Source organism: Amaranthus tricolor, chromosome 6 (assembly GCF_026212465.1).
Source record: "Amaranthus tricolor cultivar Red isolate AtriRed21 chromosome 6, ASM2621246v1, whole genome shotgun sequence".
NCBI lineage: Eukaryota > Viridiplantae > Streptophyta > Magnoliopsida > Caryophyllales > Amaranthaceae > Amaranthus > Amaranthus tricolor.
In genome coordinates this window covers 22,011,260-22,029,351 of record NC_080052.1, presented here as the reverse complement: position 1 = coordinate 22,029,351, position 18,092 = coordinate 22,011,260, and the positions used below count along the sequence as shown (strand labels likewise).

Below are 18,092 nucleotides of genomic sequence, written 5' to 3'. Positions count from 1 at the left end.
AATTGTTTAATTCTCTACTTATATACTAGTTTATTATAGGCAAATGCTTTATTAATGTAATTCCCAAAAGTTTGCATTGAATTTTAAGCTTTTATATTTTTTTAAAACATAATGAAACACACTACCATAGGATAATAAATGTAGTCTAGCTAATTAATGATGAATTACTTTCAATATTTATGTTATTGTTTACATTAATTTTCATGCTTAAATTATCTTAATACTTACAAACAATCAATATTCATTATTGTATCCTAATCTTTTTTGGCACTTATTTAGGGTATCGCATCCTCATTGTTTGGCCTCCCTATCTAATAGGATCATAACCATCCAGAATCATGAGAGTTTATTGGAGGGCCTTTGGTGAATGTTTTAAAAGCTCAAGTGGGATGGATATGTGTCAAGTTCAACTGGACTCGGACCCAAAACTTTTAATTTTTGGTACATCTACATCCAGACCTGAATCCTTAAAGTTTGAAAATTTTGGACCCAAATTTAAATTGGGGTCTGATGGTCAGGTCTGGGGCCCTAAATGGATCCGAAATGGGTCTTAAATATATAATTCATCCTTAAACTTTTTACGTCTTAAAGGTTTTATTGGTACTAAAATGGATCTATGGGTTTTATATAAGTCTAAAATGAGTCCAAATAAATATAAAAATAGATATAGTACAAATTAAAAAATATTTTTGGATTATATTAGAGGTAGGATAACTAGAACGGGTTTGGTAGGTCTAGGACAGGTCGTCTAGTGCATTTGGATCTTAAATGGGTCCAAAGAGAGGGTCTTTGACCCGAATTCAAACCATTTATTTTATTTGGACTCGAAATCCAATTCAAATTCGTTGGGTCTATAAAAATTAGACTAATAATCTAATAATAGAGGCGAATCCAATAAAATTTTGAACCCATGATCATCCCAATCTCATGAATATTTGAACTTCTCAATTTTACCATTAATAAACCCCAAATTTTCAGCACTTTGAAATTAGAGGTTGGATTTCGTTGTGTGTCCTACTGTCCTCCTAAGTCCTAACTTCAATACTTGTTTCACTACCAAGAAAAGTACAAAAATAAGAAAACAACTTCCCTATAAAACGAAATCCGTAAGTGCATTATACATGCTAAAAGTGACCAAAAATGATGATTTTTGCCTAAAATTAGATCCAGCAAAAACTGTCGTAACCTCTTAATTACTCTAAGCTCCACCCATTTTGTAGATGATGAGTATTAAATCCTTATCATCACATATGTATAAGGTGAAGTTTTAACTATCAGAGCAACCTATAATTTTCAAACGTAAATCTGAAATAACCCTAAATCTTAAAAATGACATAAATTGTTCACCAATAACTTAAATAAAAATAAACCATAACAATCGTATTTTTATAATTAATTTATTAATGATAAATCAATTTCTAAAACCTCACTTAATTTTATACAACTACATTGTAAAACAAAATAATAATTAATAATCAATAATTAATAATTAATATTTAATAATTAAAACTAATACATTAACATATCAATAATACTAAGTGCTATAGCACACAATTGAAAAGTGTCACTATTTTGCTTCGTCAAAGGAGAAACTACCCCAAAATCACCAAACCCATCTTCACAAGTAGAAGAAGCATCAATAACCGAGCTAACTTTAATATTAGCGTCACTAAATCTTGCACCTCTATAATCTCTTGCAGATTGACAAAGTGTCAAAAATGAATCCTCGTAAAGCTCTTCACAATCTTCCAATCCTTCCCTCGTAAAATTATCACCCCTGAAATTCTCCAACAATGTTTTAGCCAAAATGATGGTATCATTCACATTGTGTTTAACCAGAATGATAGAAATTAAGCCTAAACGAGTAAGATTAGCGTCGAAACTTGAAGGCGCTTTGTGAAAAGCGTCAATACAGAAATCGAAATTGATGTTTGGGTCAGACATTGATGAGATTTTGCATGTTTGATTGATGAGATTAGTGGAATCGACTGTGATGGTAAGGAGGAGAAGGGTGAGAATGGATGAAGGAATGATGATGATAATCATGTTTGATTGATGAGATTAGCGTCGAAAATTGTAGGTGGAAAAGCGTCAATATGTGGTATTCTATATGATTGTGAAATTAACCTTTTTGTTTGTTTAAAATAAATGGATGAGAAAAGTTAGTAAGCAATTGATTGTGCAATTGTCTAAGAGACGTTATTAGCTATTTAGTCGTTAGGAAACTTTTTATTTACTTTTAATTTTAGTTTTAATTTTAATTTTAATTTTATGAGCAACTCGGCTTCTATGAGACTGTCTCAGAGACGAGGTCTTATAATTAGTCTATTTTTATGATTGATCAGTTTAAAATTGTAATTAAGTAATAACTTTAACTCAAACTAATAGAGAAGGTAAAATTGTCTCATTTAAGAATTTGTGTATAAGCTAATCTTTAGTTTGAATTTTTAAGAAAAAAAATAATTGTGTGGATTGTAAGTAAAAAGTGAAAAAAATGTGAATGAATATAAAAAAAAGTGGTATGTAGTAAATACTGAAATTTTTGAATAAGAAAATGTAACATATTAAAAGAATAAGTTTTTCTTTATAAATAAATATCATTAGTTGGGTTCGGAAACCCTTTCATGAAGGTGGGCCGTTCTTCCATACTGCTGTAAATAAATTGGGTTGAGATTAGGCTTTTGTTGATTGTATTTTGGTTTTTTGGTAAATGAAAAAGAAGTTTTTATTTGCCAAAAAAAATTATTTTATCATTAGTTTATAATTTTTTATTTAATGACCGTACAACACGCAATCAAAGATTAATATATTGTCGGATTACTCTCATTCACTTGATGTTTATTTTAGTTTCGTCTTTCTCTCCTCTTGATTTGTATGAGGTACTTTTCTTGATGATAAAATATTTTTTTATCAAAAAAATTGAGATGCTAATTATAAATAAAGAACTTTTGTAAGAAACCCCCTAAAATAGTAACAAACTCTATGAATGTGAGTAGGCGTGATCAAGGTCGTTAAAATCGAGATTTTACTTTAAATCGAAAGCAACTTTTAGAATCGGATCGTAAAATCGATCGATTGTACAAATTTTGCACGTTTTAGACTTAATAGTTGTTTGTGTTTATTATTGAGATATTTTCAATGAAAAATACACTTAAATTCATTTTTATCAATTACTTTGGCAATAATTAATAAAATATCTAATTCTTACTTATAACTCTATATCATTTAACAAAAAAACAGACAAATTGACTTAGAGTCTACACAAACCCAGACAAATAGAGTGCACAAATTAATTTTCACCACTAAGAAACTTTTTTTTGTGCAGTACGTTAGGTTTTAAGTGCATTACAAAAAATTACTTACACGTAGGATTGGAATGAATGACTCACAAGCTTGAGTAGATATAAAGAAGATGTGTAATGTTTTTTCTAATTTAAAAATATCATGTAAGTCAATAATCGTCACATGACCTATAATATTTAAGAATTGTAGCTTGAAATGTCCATTTTGTGAAATTGATACGATTTTATGATTTTACGATTTTATCGATTTCAACCGATTCTAACGATTTTATAGGGATTCGATTTTAACTGCGATTCATCAACTCAGTAGGTGTATCAAGTACGATCCGGATGGCGATTTTAATTAACATTGGGCGTGATTGAGTATAAAAAAGGCCTATAAAACAATAATCTAGATATTAATTTTTTCATTTTGTACTAATTGTTAAGTTACCCCTAAAAAAATACCTTGTGCAATAATTAAACTCTCCTTTGGCAAAACTCTTTCAGTTTTATCATCATTTTGTGGTTTGAAAAAAAAAAAAGAAAAAGAATGCGCTTTACTTGATGGGTATATCGTTTTGTTTGTGGCCTTGTGGGATATGGCAGAGAGAGTACTTTTTTTTGAAATTGAGGAGCTCATGCATGTAGTATGGCTTTTGAAATTCTCATCTGTAAAGACACCATGGAGGGACCAACATATTATGTACTACAAAGTATGCACTAAGTAGCCTAATTTAAGAATTAATTACATTATCTACATTCTTATCATATTTTGTTTTGAGAGCGATTAGGGCTTAAGTTGAGATCATTTATAAGAGAAGAAAAAAGTCTAAGATAGAAATCGTCTTTTGTTTAGGTAGTAATAAGAATATTCGGAGTTTCATTATAAGAGATAATCTTTGATTTTGATCTCGAATCGACATTAGTGTTTATAGTTAGACTAAAAATTTAAGGTTTTTCCTTCATCATTTTTATTACATTGTTAATCAAGGGTCTGAATACCCTTATTTTACTGTTCTGTTGTGTGCTCAAAATAAGTATGAAAAACAAATTATGGACTTCATATATAGGACCATGTTTGTTGTTGTTGTATTACTCATGTTTAAGCCTTTGTACTTTCTTGTTTTATGAAATTTAAAGACATGGTTTAAGGATGAAGAGGAAGAAGAAGAACAATGGAGGAGGAAGAAGACATGGGTAAAATGATAATTTGTCAATTTACGGAAAATAAACGTTTTTCCCCTCATAATGTTTTATAGTTAATTGTTTAACAGTTAAGTGCTATTTTGTGGAAAAAGTTTTGAATATTGCTATCACCCATATTTTACAATAGTTGATGTCTAACATATAGAATATCCCATTGCTAAAAGATCAGCAAGGTTTAAGCATTAGGGATTTGATTAGTGATGTTTTTCTATACTTTTATTTGGGTCCTTAATTTTAATTTAGTATATGGGAGTGAGGATGAAAGTAAAGCATGTAAATTTTATTTGCTTGATGTGTGAATGAAGTCTCATCAAGAAGATACAATATGAAAATGTTTGAATTCTTAAAGCCTAGAAGTTTACACCTAGACTTGGGAAAAAAGTCAACCGATCGGTTTTTGGATCAAATCAGTTCCGGATGGATTAATTTTTGAGTTGGGTTAGTTTTGAATCGAGTCAAGTTCAGGTTGAATCACTCCAGAGTTCAGGTTGATTTCGATTGACCCAATTGTTCACCATTTTATTTTTTCTCGAGTTAACTAAAAAAAATTTATAAGATATCTTATTTTATAAAATAATTTACAATAACACTTATCTAAATCAAGATAAAATAGCAACACAATTTTTAATATTAGACTTATAATTGCACGAGGATTGCGATCATCTTCATGTTTGCTCAATGTACAATTTTTAATACTAAAATTTTTATAACACATACAATGGAAGTTTAAATATCACATTCAATATTTAGGGCACAAAAGTTAAAAAGTAGAAAAGAGGGGGTGAAACATCATATACCTTTGTAAATTAGAAAATGCAACGTCTACAAATTTAATTGAATATGCATTAAAACGACGCTTCTTTATCAATGAAGGGAGACTTAAACCATTTGAGAGGTTTTAAAGAAAAAAATGTTATGTTCGGATGAAATTTTGACAATGTTAGTGGTTTTAACTTCAAAAGCAAAAAACAATGAATAACCAAGTATCTTTCTAAAATAAATTGTAAAATGAAAATATAAACTATAATGAGCCTAGAGTGTAATTTTGACTTATTTGAATAAAATTTCATTTGTAATGATCAATATAAAAATGTGAAAACTATTTAAAATCAAGGTTAAATAATTAAATCTTATCTTAATCAAACAAAAATGTAATTTTATTTCTCATCCAATATTTACTATGTCTAGACTTACCCTCCATTAAAAAGAAACATAGAAAAATTAGAGGTGTTCATTCGGGTGATCGGGTCGGTTTTGAATGGGTATCATTCGGTTCAGTTGTATTTTGGATCGGTTATTTTTCGGATGCATGTTACGGCGGATCACACTCGGGTCAGGTCAGATAGTCACGGTTCGGTTGAAGATCAGTTATTTAAGCTATCGGGTTAGCATCGGTTCGGTGTCGGTTGATGTTCGTGTCGAGTAGTCAATCGGTCTTGGACTGTCATCGGTTAATAATTGGTTCGGTTTTACCAGGTACAGATCGGGTTCGGGTATTATTTTCCAGTAGACTTCGACTACGAATTACTAATTACTATAGATCGAGTCAATATCAGATTAAGTTGTTAGACATTTTTTAATTGATGATAAGATTCCCCTTAGTTAAGGCAAAATAGTTAAAATGCAAATCAGTTAGTGATTATTACTTTGTTACTTTTACTTGTTTGACTGTAAATTAAAACTAAAGTTTTATCACTTTTCATCTAAATTGATAAAAGATAGTTAAATAAACATTGACCATTGATTATTAACTCTAAATATATGAAACCATGTACGTATAAAATTTAATTTACTAAAATTTCTATTACTTTATTAGATTAACTAATAAGATGATTGAATATGAGCGATCACACTCTATGTTAAAAATTAGTTTAGGTTTACAACATTTCAATTAAAAGTTCGTTCAGGTTAAGTCGGTTTTAGCCGGATTAAGTTCGGTTTTGGGCATGATTCGGGTCGGTTATGACTCGGGTTGGTCACTGTTAGGTTCGGGTAATCTCGGTTAACGGTTATATGTCGGTTATAAAAACCGGTCGCAGTTTGGGTTCGATTTTACGATTTTCTGTTGTAAATCAGTTCGGGCGCAACTTCGATTCGGACAATATCAATTCGATAGAGCTCATAAAAAAAACATATTTTCAGGTCGATTAATTTTAATTTTAATTCGAATTTTCGAATCGGGTCACGTTTGAAAATATCTAACAAAAATCCACCATCTTCCTCATATAGGATAATTTTCCTCAAGAATACAAATTTCTCTCTTACCCTTCCTCTCATTTTCCATTTCCTACTCTTTTTCCCCAAGTTTTCAACCTTTTGATTTTGTTTCCTTCATTTCCTCTCTATTTTTGTCCCTTTCCAAAACTTACAACTTCTTCAACTAAACTTTGAATTCCTCTTTGTTAATTTGAGAAAATTTCCCATCTAACTCTCTCTTGATTGCCTTAAAGAACAAATTTGGAAGGTAAAAATAATGCACCAAAACAGAATGAAGCAGCAACAAGCTAAGATGCAACAATCAATTCTTCAACAACAAGCTTCTCTTTATCATCCTGGAGTTTTGGAACCCCCCACTCCAGGTACATTGTTTTGATTTTTCAACTTATAGTCACAATCTTTGACATCAATTTGAATACTTCCATTTTTATTCATGTTAATTTTGGTATTATCCATGAATTTATTTTTTTATTATTATGTTATGGGTATGTTTTAATTATCAAGATTTTGGATTCTGTTAGTGGGTTCTATATCATGAGTACTTGAAAAGAAGAAAGATATGGACAATTCACAATTTGACTTTGAGTGATGTTCATTATTTTGGCATGTTTGATGTCTATGGCCGCTTCATTATTATTAGTAGAAGCTTATCTAGGGCTGTGTTTGAGGGGGTGAATTTATTTTTGGCCATCCGGGGAAATCTGTAATTGCCAAGATGTTATTGTTAGTGTTGAGAAAGGTTTGATTATAAGAGAATAAGTAATTTTCCATTGAAAAAGAGAGATTTTTGGGTGTCCCTTTGAGTCTAGTAGCTATTTTTTAAGTGTTTTGGGTTTTGTTTATTATAAAAATAGATGGTAGACAATGTCTTGACTCTTGTGTAGATAGGTATTAGGATGATGGCTTGTATGGAATTGCTAAATGTTCTTGGAAAAAAAGAAATTTTTAACTAATATTTTATTTCACTTTTTTTTTTTTTTTGGAGAGGTCCATATTCATATATGGTTGGCCATCTACTAGAATCATAGCATATCTTTTGCCAAGCACCAGCTGATGAGGAAGATTTACATTTGGAGTTCAATTGGGATAGAATTTTGTTTTTCTTCATAAAATTGTAGGATCCCCCCCTTTTTTTTGTTTGTTTTACATTTTTATTTTGCAGATAGAGCCTATCTTGAGTGGAAATCTGCCACCAGGCTTTAATTCAAGTGCGTGCCGCAGTGTGTGAGTGTCTATAAGAAATTGTTCTTTCTCTATTTTCCATTTTTTTTTTCTTTTTCACTCTATGCCTTTGAGCGGTAAGGGTGTTCCTTTTGCTTTTTAATGGTTTTGGGACTTTGGGTTATGAACTGTCTTACAAACCATATTTCATATCTTGGAGGAATAAAACACATTATGTCTTGGTTTCTTGATTGTGCTTATGCTGTTTGTGGGAGTAAATTTGTTGGATGCAAACATGTAGCTTCTTGTCGTTGCAGATTGTGCATGTTGTGAAGGATTTTGTCGTATATGTTGTTGTGTTGCTATTGTGAACGTTTAGCAAATAGCATGCTTACCAGTAAGGTATATTGTAGGTATGTCGGGAACATTCACCCCCAAGTCACAGATCCACTTCTTCGGGAGGTTTTCACTAGCACCGGTTTGATTGAAGGATGCAAGCTTATTAAGAAGGAGAAGGTGGGTTACTTTCTGTTTAGCTATAATTTCTCGTGACATCTCTTTGACTAAGTTGAACTTCTCTTTCTTTATCTTTTGTCTGATTGATTATGCTGTCTTGTGTTGTCAGACGTCTTATGGTTTTGTGGACTACTATGACCGTAGATCAGCCTCTCTTGCTATTGTCACCCTAAACGGTCGTCATCTGTATGTATATAGTGCACTTGTTTACTTGGCTAAGTATGATTATCTAGTGTTTTGTTGAGACATTATGTAATATGATTTCAGATTTGGACAACCAATTAAAGTTAATTGGGCATATGCAAGCAGTCAAAGGGAGAACACAACAAGTATGCAGATTTTGCTTCTGGAATTTATTTATTTGGTTTTTGCTTTTATCTTGATTTCTAATAAGCTACACAGATGCTACTTTGTATGCATGCTTCTCTGTCTATCAAAGCTGCTCGTAAGATTTGTTTCCTTCCTTGATCTTAATGCCGTGACACCTTTGTTCTAACTTGGCCGTTGGGTGCCTGACGAAGTTGATTTACTCTTGTTCCTTGCAGAGATGCTAGAGTAATGTGGGATCAAAAGATAGGGCGTTCCTGGGGTTTTGGGTTTGTTTCTTTCAGGAACCAGCTGGTATTATATTTGTGAAATTTTAAGATCGTATTATTTTGCTCTGCTTCTGATATTACAAATGATGTGGTTTCATGCAACATTTCATTGTGGGTTATTTTGTAGGATGCTCAGAGTGCAATCAATGATCTAAATGGTACGAGTCATGCTATTTTCAAGTTTCTTGTAGTGGAATTGGGCCTCTTTCTTGAATATTTATGTAGATTATGTATCGGCTTATTATCTTAAATTTTTTAATTTGTCTTTGTTGATAGGGAAATGGCTTGGAAGTCGTCAGATTCGGTGTAATTGGGCCACAAAAGGTGCTGCAGGCAATGTAACATGCCAAACTCAGATGCTAAGAGTGTTGTGGAACTCACCAATGGATCATCAGGTTAGTCTCCATGATGCTTGTTGCTTATACAAAGTGTGTGTTGGGAGCTAAGGTTACAATCTCGTGATATCTCATTATTATAATGGTGAAGTTGTTGGGAGTTAGGACCTCCTCTTCTTCCCCTCTCAAATCAATATCTTTATGGATCTGACATTTAGCTCAAGGCTCAATCCTTTTCAAGCTCTTTTTGGCTGCATATTCATAGAAGTGACTATCCGTTCCTGTTTTTTCCCCTTATTTTAGCAGAAATGGTATGTTTTTCTCCAAGAAACTACTTACTGGAGGTTATGGGGGTAGCACAAATGATTTTGGTGCGAATTAGGGTTTCTAGGTTTGAGTTCAAAGATTTAAGTTTTCTTGGGTACATCTAGGATGACAAAGTGGAGCTTCAAAACTCTTTTTGAATTTGAAAACATGTGAAAAGCGAGTGAGGAGCATGATGTAGGTGAAGTAATGAATAAAAAATTGAGTTGATTAGTTGAGTAATATCTTAGTTGAGTTTAGCCGAGTTTCATTGTTGAATGTTTGTTAGAAAAGTAGTTAGAGTTAGAATTTAGGAAATTGGGGATGCGGAAAATAGTGATATGTATTAATGAAGTCTACAGCTCCACATTTGTACAATATAAATGTCCTACATGTAAATCGAATAAAAAATTATAAATTTCTTCTCTTCGCTGTTCTGCTTTTCTAATTCCACTCTAGTTTTGCTTTTGTTCTTCATTTACCTCTGAAGTTCTTTCCTCTTAAAGATTCCTTTTAGCTACACTTGTTGATATTACTGCGGAGATGAGTGCAAAGCATCTTGCTTCTCAATCTAGTATGCAAAACCGTCCAAAATTCTTAATTAAAGTCATAAATTCTAACATTACGATTTTTTCATGATAATGATCAATCCAATCATTCTTTAGTAGATATCAATTGAATCATTTTCAAGTTAAGACTTTAGATAAGAGCAAACTATCATTTTGACGTGCGCCTGGCAAAACGCTGACCTATCAATTTTTATCTGTATTATCTGTATCAAGTGTTTGACTTGTCAAATTTTAAATTTGGGTTGCAGACGAAGGTCAAGAAATTAGAAATGACGCTGCAGCACCCGAGAACAACCCTCAGTTTACCACTGTATATGTTGGAAACACTTGCTTCTGAGGCGAGTATACTTTTTTTGATCTCATGTAATATATTACATTCTTTGATGCCATGCATGTTTACTATCTGCATGTTCACTCTCAAGCTTAAATTTGATCCAGTTTATAGACGCGGGTCCTATTGTGTCGATTAGTTTGGCTTGACATGCATGCCCAATAAACATTCTAATCTCTGAGTAATTAATACATTAACTGTGTTTGTATAATTTGTTCTGATTGTAATCACAGAATATGGGATTCAATTTACTGTCAAACTAAAACTTACATTGGCTAAATAGCTTGTAATTGATGCATTGTGCCTGTCTATGCCTTGTTATTCTTCCCAAATGTGATATTCAAAGTTTGTGATTTTCATCCGTCGACTATACCATATTGGCTTAAAGATCAGTAGCAAACTATTGCTAGCACTTTTCTTTGCCTTTTGGGATTCGCAGGGTGACTATATGAACACGCTAACCCATATGAGTATATTACATAGAGTCTGTTGAGGTTCAAAGTCATGTTCTAGAGCCAGCCTTGACACAAAGTAAAACTGTGAGTTGCATGCATCGTTCATGTGAGGATTTAGCATATGTTACATGCAGAAGGACTTCATCCCTCCGTTTTCCTTCCCTCCTTATTTGTTATTTAATGAAGAAAATCGACCACTTTATTTCCCTTTTAACCCTTTTTCTCGAGTTTCTTTTTATCTAGCGAAGCATTAGTGTCGTTGTGTCAGTCTCATTTGATTAAAGAATTATGTCATTGCCATTATGCTTCATCTCTGTAAATCTAAATCATTTTGTGTATTTTTCAGGTTACGTCGGTCGATCTTCATCGTCTTTTTCATGCTTTATGTGCTGGTATTATTGAAGATGTCTGAGTACAACGTGACAAGGGATTTGGTTTTGTGAGATACAGCACCCATTCTGAAGCTGCCCAAGCTATTCGATTTGGGAATGCACGTGTCCTTTGTGGAAAGCCTCTAAAGGTTGTATGATATGTGTGTTTATGTTGTTTGGGACTCGACCCAAAATAGCACGCTCTTTAAAATCAAACCAAATTGTCAAGATATTTACATATACACAAGAATTGAAATAACCCAACCCAGGATATCATACCTGGAATCTGCTCGAACATCCACATGTACACCTTTAGTTGCACCTTATTGTATGCGGTAAAGATTTGGTGTTTCAGAAATTCAGAATTTAAGTGAATTAGGTGTAATATGTTCATGATGGCACTCTGTGTTTTGGTGATGTACATGTTTAACACTGAAACAGCTGCCGATGTTTTAAAGAAACATTGAAATTTGCTGTTTTTAGATCTCGTCCTATTACTTTCAATGGATGTCTGATTTCCTTTTGTATACCTGACGGAGTTCAAGAAAAGCAGTTATCTTTAGTGGTTGATATTCTTAAATGTGGAGCAATGTTAAAGTGTGTGAAAAATGAATTGTGGGACGGAGAAATACTAAAAACGAAAATATTTGATTACCGCAATGCCATTAAGTGGCTCCCACCTAGGGTGGTGTTTCGGGGGGTCGGATGTATGCAATCTAAATTGGATGTGAATAAATTTGAGATAGGAGTTAGTATGTTGTTGGTTATACATAGTTTATTACGTGCAAGTAATAGTTTAGTTTTTTAGTCAGATATTTTAGCTATTAGTTTATTTCCCTTATATATAAGTTGTACTCTCAAAACTTGTATCAGTGAGATATCATAAGAATAATAATAATTCTATTTTTCTTTCTTTCTCATGTTCTCTCTAAGTTCATTCTCTCAATATTAGCTTATACTCAAGCTTGTTCATTTCATCAATGGATTCTTTCATGGTATCAGAGCCAACAAAATGAATCAGATTCAATTCCAAAACTCTGTGAAGATATGAACTGTCAAGTTGTTTTCAATTCTAACACCTGTCACATTCAGGGCCATTCAGTGAAAGAGAGGCCAACAGTACTTGGTAAACTACAAGCAGGTTTATACAGTTTTACACCAAGCTCAGTCACAGAAGTTCAAGCAGGAAACTTTGAAGTTTTAGGAATCAATCAATCCAATAAAGATTGTCTTTCAGGTTCTAGCAATGTAATAAATAAAGAAAAACTTTAGCATCTCAGATTAGGTCATGTTCCTTTTCTTCAATTACAGTCAATGTTGCCATATTGTAATATCAAATCTGTTGTTCATGACAGCATCTGTAAGATTTGTCCTAAGGCGAAACAAACTAAATTGTCTTTTCCTCAGAGTAGCATCAGAACTAAGTTTCCATTTGCATTGTTGCACATAGATTTGTGGGGACCATATATCAATAAAACATATACTGGTTGTAATCAGTTTTTGACTATTGTGGATGATTATAGCAGGTTTACTTGGGTACATTTGGTAAAATCCTAATCTGAAGTCCCTAAGATTTTTGCAAATTTCTGTAGTTATGTCAACACTCAATTTGGTGTAAAAGTTTTGAGTATCAGGACCGATAATGCTCAAGAATTTGTTGAAGGAGATTTGAAGTCTTATTGTCAATTACATGGCATCATTCAGCAAAGTAGCTGTCCTTACACGCCACAGCAAAATGGTGTGGTAGAAAGGAAGCATAGACATCTTCTGGAGGTGGGGAGAGCTTTGTATTTTCAAGCTAATTTGCCTATCAGATTCTGGGGTGACTGTATTCTATGTGCTACTTATTTAATCAACAGAACACCATTGAAGAGCATTAATCTTGACACACCCTACTACAGGCTATACAAGCATAAGCCAGGTATTTCACATCTCAAGGTTTTTGGTTGCTTATGTTTGCAACCAAAATAGCTCCAGGTAAGAAGAAATTTCATTCAAGAGCAGCATCATGTGTATTCATTGGTTATTCCAGTTCACAGAAGGGTTATAAATTACTGGATATGGAGACAAATCAAGTTTTCATTTCAAGACATGTTGTGTTCCATGAGAACCATCTTCCTTTTCATTATTCAAACACAGAAAAACAAAATCACAATCCTATTTTTCTACCCATGGTTACGCCTCTTACAAATACCTTTACTGAAACATCCATTCCCTTTTCTTCTGAACTTACATCAAATTCTCAAATTTCAAATAATACCAATTCCTCATCATTTATAGAACAGCTTTCTACTAATACATCTATGACAGATATTTCCTCAGATACACCACCAATTCCAGCTAGGAAATCTACAAGAGTTTCAAAACCACCCTCATATCTAAATGATTATAAGTGCAATAGTATACAGAGTTCTACAGCTCTTTCATCGCATTGGTGCAACCTCGTTTCTTTGAATGATGGTTCAATTTTTTCATTGCTGAGTTCCAGTGATAGCATATCAAATGAACCAAGTACATATGCAGAGGCAGCAGGGATTCATCTTGGGTTGCAGCAATGAGATCAAGGCACTCCTTGATGACAAAACTTGGGTTCTGACTAACCTACCTGCAGGCAAAAGAACAATTGGATGCAAATGGGTGTTTAAAAATAAACTGAAAGCTGATGGGACATTAGAGAGAAGGAAGGCAAGATTAGTAGCACAAGGATTTACTCAAAGATATGGGGTAGACTACTCAGAGACTTTCAGTCCAGTGGTCAAAATGACCACTATTAGGTGTTTGTTATCTTTGGCAGTTCACAAGCATTGGGACATATACCAATTAGATGTGAACAATGCTTTCTTACATGGGATTCTCCATGAAGAAGTATACATGAGAGTTCCTCCAGGCATGAACAATCCAGAACACAAGGTTTGCAAACTTCAGAAGTCCTTTTATGGATTGAAGCAGGCAAGCAGAAAGTGGTTTGAAAAGCTTCATGATGAGTTGCTCAGTCAAGTTTTTAAGCAGTCCATGAATGATCATTCATTATTTATCAAAAGGCAAGGAGACAAGGAGGTAATAATGGTAGTTTATGTTGATGATATAGTTGTTACAGGAAATGATTTGGAGAGTATTACAGCCTTAAAAGCCCATTTGCACAAGCAATTCAGTATCAAAGACTTGGGTCTGGTACACTATTTTTTGGGTTTAGAAATTACTTATGTTTCTGATGGAATCATGATTTCTCAAAAAAGCTTTGTAAAAGAATTGTTAGCAAGCGTGGAGCAGCATGAAGATTTTACAAAGAAAGCTGTTACACCTCTCCCACTAGCTTGCAAGTTAACAAGCACAGAGGGAGAGCTTTTAAAGGAACCAGAACTATACAGATCATTGGTAGGAAAACTTAATTTTCTTACCAATACAAGGCCAGATTTGAGCTTCACAAGCCAATATCTCAGTCAATTCATGCAGACACCAAGAATTCCACATTGGAATGCATTACTACATACCTTAAGATATGTGTTTCATACAGCGAATCAAGGCATTCTATTGCAAAGTTCAAATCAGCTTGTTTTACAAGCTTTTTCTGATTCAGGTTGGGCTGCTTGTCCAGATTCAAGGGGGTCAGTTACAGGTTTCATTCTCTTGTTAGGAAAGTCACCTATATCATGGAGGTCTAAGAAGCAATCAACGGTCTCCAGATCTTCTTCTGAAGCTGAATACAGAGCAATGGCAGCAACAACTTCAGAAGTAACTTGGGTGGTCAGACTATTGGAAGAGTTGGGGTTCCATGACCTCAAGCCTGTCACCTTGCATTGTGACAATCAATCTGCTTTACACATTGCCAAAAATCCTGTTTTTTCATGATAGGACCAAACATATTGAATTAGATTGTCACTTCACAAGGGAGAAGGTTTTGGAAGGACTTCTACAGCTTAGTTATCTTCCTACAAGACATCAGTTAGCTGATGTTATGACCAAAATTTTGCCTTCACCACAATTTAATGAGTTGTTGCACAAATTGGGAGTTTTAGTTTATTCCCCTCCCAATTTGAGGGGGGTGTTGGTTATACATAGTTTATTATGTGCAAGTAATAGTTTAGTTTTTTAGTCAGATATTTTAGCTATTAGTTTATTTCCCTTATATATAAGTTGTACTCTCAAAACTTGTATCAGTGAGATATCATAAGAATAATAATAATTCTGTTTTTCTTTCTTTCTCATGTTCTCTCTAAGTTCATTCTCTCAATATTAGTTTATACTCAAGCTTGTTCATTTCATCAATGGATTCTTTCATATGTTGTCTAAGATAGAAATTTGATAATCCTAAACGGATTTCATATTCACTCGTTTGTTTGAAATTTAGACGTGGTGAACTTTATTTTCTTCATGTTCACTAAAGATACCAAATTGCTACTCCCTTCAATGAATTCAGAGAAAATGTTCTGTTTCCTTTTTTGGGTAAGCTCATGTAGTATATCTCCAAGAGTTTTGGCACATTTTTGAGATAGTGCTAATTGTGGTAACATGAGTTTCACTTTATTGCAGAGTTCTTGGGGTAGTAAGCCTATTCCACCAGGAGCAAGTTCTACACCACTTCCTCCACCTTTTCACATATCGGGTTTCACTGCTGCTGATCTCGCTGCCTATGAACGACAGATTGCTATCGCTAAAATGGGCGGTGTTCAAGCGATTATGGGTCAGCATCCACTGAAAGCTGGTGCCTTAGGAATGGGTGTTGCCGGTGCCAGTCAGCCAATCTACGACCCCATGTTCCAGAATATTGCGTCCTCACAGCAACTTATGTACTATCATTGAATCAAAGCATACTTCGACCAGTGTCCTCATCAGTGTTAGAGCCCGTCTTTCCTTTCACATTTTATAGTTGTATGATTTATATCTTTTTATTTTTAACAATTGTAAAAATGGTTCCGATTGTTGTATTGTTCGTTGCAACTTATGTATTTATAGAGCTTGTATTTTCAATTTCATAGCCGATTCTGAATAATCGGTAAGCTTGTTGTTGAACCACAAGCGTATACAAGAGACAGACAAAGGCCGAAAACATTCTGTTATGAATGGTGTGACTTGAGTGCACATTTGGTGTGTGCATTCATGTGTAAGTCTTGGGTTTGGAATCCAATGAGTATGTTAATGTAGGTGTATTAAGTTGAGTCTTGATAATTGTGGTTTATGATGGTGATTAAGAGTATGGATTAATGAGGTAATAAAGTATGAGTTATTCATGGGAGTTATGGGATTTAATGAAGAAGTGCAAGGTTTAATTCAAGATGCTCTACTATGCAAGTCGAGCAATACTGTCAGAAGCCTTGTGAAGTGCAGCTCGACCAGCTCGCTTGACCGAGCAAGCCCCTGTTTTGGTCGAGCGAAGTCTCTGATACTCCTAGGATGCTATTTTTGACTCTTCAAGTTTTCGGGGATGTTTCATTATCATTTATTCATAGTTTTAATGTACTTAATGTTACTTAGTGAGATCTCTCCTATAAATAGAGAGCTATTATTCACACATTGTAATCATCCACAAAATACACCCCAAGCCAAACACTAGCCTATATCTCTTCTCTATTGTAATTCTCCATATTTGAGAGTTCTATGAACTCCTTTGATAATATAAGAGATACTACACACCGGAGGACGTAGCCTAAGTTGGGTGAACCTCGTTAAAGTTTTGTGTCGTTTTATTGCATTACTTTCTCCTACAAACATCGATATCATTGATAGCTTAATTTGTTTGTCACAAAACCTCATACATTCGATCTTAGTAATATTGGAGTTTGAAACACATTGTTCGATCTCTAATATAGCATCGTTTTCATATTCATTCATCATTAGAAGAAGGAAGATCTTGTTTGTGAGAAAGCGGTACGAGCAAGTAACGTCTCGGTTAAGTGTTTCAACATTGATGTTGTGGTCAAAGAATTGATTACTTCAAAGATGATAAGATCATTTGAAGGAATTGGATGTTCTTCGATTAAGTATGAACACTAAATATAAATACGACAGATTATGGATATAAAATATGTTTCCATCATTTTTTAGTCAGAATAATGAGGAAGGGATCAAACTTGATGATGATGTAGGCTAAGTTATGCTTGAAGGAGGTTTAGGTTTAGAGATCTGGTCGAACTAGAGTTTTCTCTACAACCTCGTCTATTGGCATATGCTCGGGCTAAAAAACTCTTCCTTCCAAATCTCAAGGTGTTTTTATACTTGGAACGACAAGCAGTCTGGTCTAACTAAGGTTTTCTATAAATTTTACGAAGTGAAGGGAGACGAGAAATGGAGAGATACATAACCTACAACCTTAACTCATTCATGCTTGAGTATGAGTCAGATCATATCCCTTCTATGATTAGTTATTAAACATAAGGTGCATAAGATGCATAAAATTTAAAAAAAATTAAAATTTTGAACGGGTAATACCTGCCCACTAAGATAAATGGCTGGGTAGTGACACTAAGAAAATACCTGCAGATTTACCCCCGCCCACTTAGTTTAATATATTATTTAATAAATAATTGAGTCTATTAATTATTAAGCTAGTAGTACTACATGATCCATACCCAACTTTAGTAAATAGTACCCATACCAAACTTTAGTTTATTACTACTGTACTAGCCTTAAGGTTTGCTTTTTTTAGATTTTAAAGTTTTTAATTTTACTGTCTACATTTAATATTTTTAACCTTCAAAGTACTCAAGCAGCCGACTATCAAAGTCCAAACAAGCAACCGACTCCACCATCT

The 18,092-nt window shown here is 33.5% G+C and overlaps 2 protein-coding genes across 2 annotated transcripts; one reads left to right on the top strand and one right to left on the bottom strand.

Annotated features, from left to right (window-relative positions):
* Window positions 1-1,509: 1,509 nt before the first annotated feature.
* Window positions 1,510-2,046, bottom strand: LOC130815680 (putative invertase inhibitor). Its single transcript, XM_057682168.1, has one exon. The coding sequence runs from the start codon at window positions 2,044-2,046 to the stop codon at window positions 1,510-1,512; it is 537 nt and encodes a 178-aa protein (XP_057538151.1).
* A 4,714-nt stretch (window positions 2,047-6,760) lies between these two features.
* LOC130815361 (oligouridylate-binding protein 1-like) lies at window positions 6,761-16,913 on the top strand. Its single transcript, XM_057681807.1, is given in 14 exon segments — window positions 6,761-7,069; window positions 7,874-7,931; window positions 8,282-8,384; window positions 8,494-8,570; window positions 8,652-8,733; window positions 8,735-8,829; window positions 8,930-9,005; window positions 9,108-9,138; window positions 9,257-9,316; window positions 9,319-9,375; window positions 10,436-10,512; window positions 10,514-10,525; window positions 11,320-11,493; window positions 15,875-16,913. Coding segments are annotated over 14 exon segments (1,278 nt in total). The 5' UTR covers window positions 6,761-6,963; the 3' UTR covers window positions 16,145-16,913.
* Window positions 16,914-18,092: the final 1,179 nt, after the last annotated feature.

Bases quoted from the DNA above. Each gene is read 5' to 3' on its own strand.
- LOC130815680 (XM_057682168.1), bottom strand. From the start codon at position 2,046: ATGATTATCATCATCATTCCTTCATCCATTCTCACCCTTCTCCTCCTT.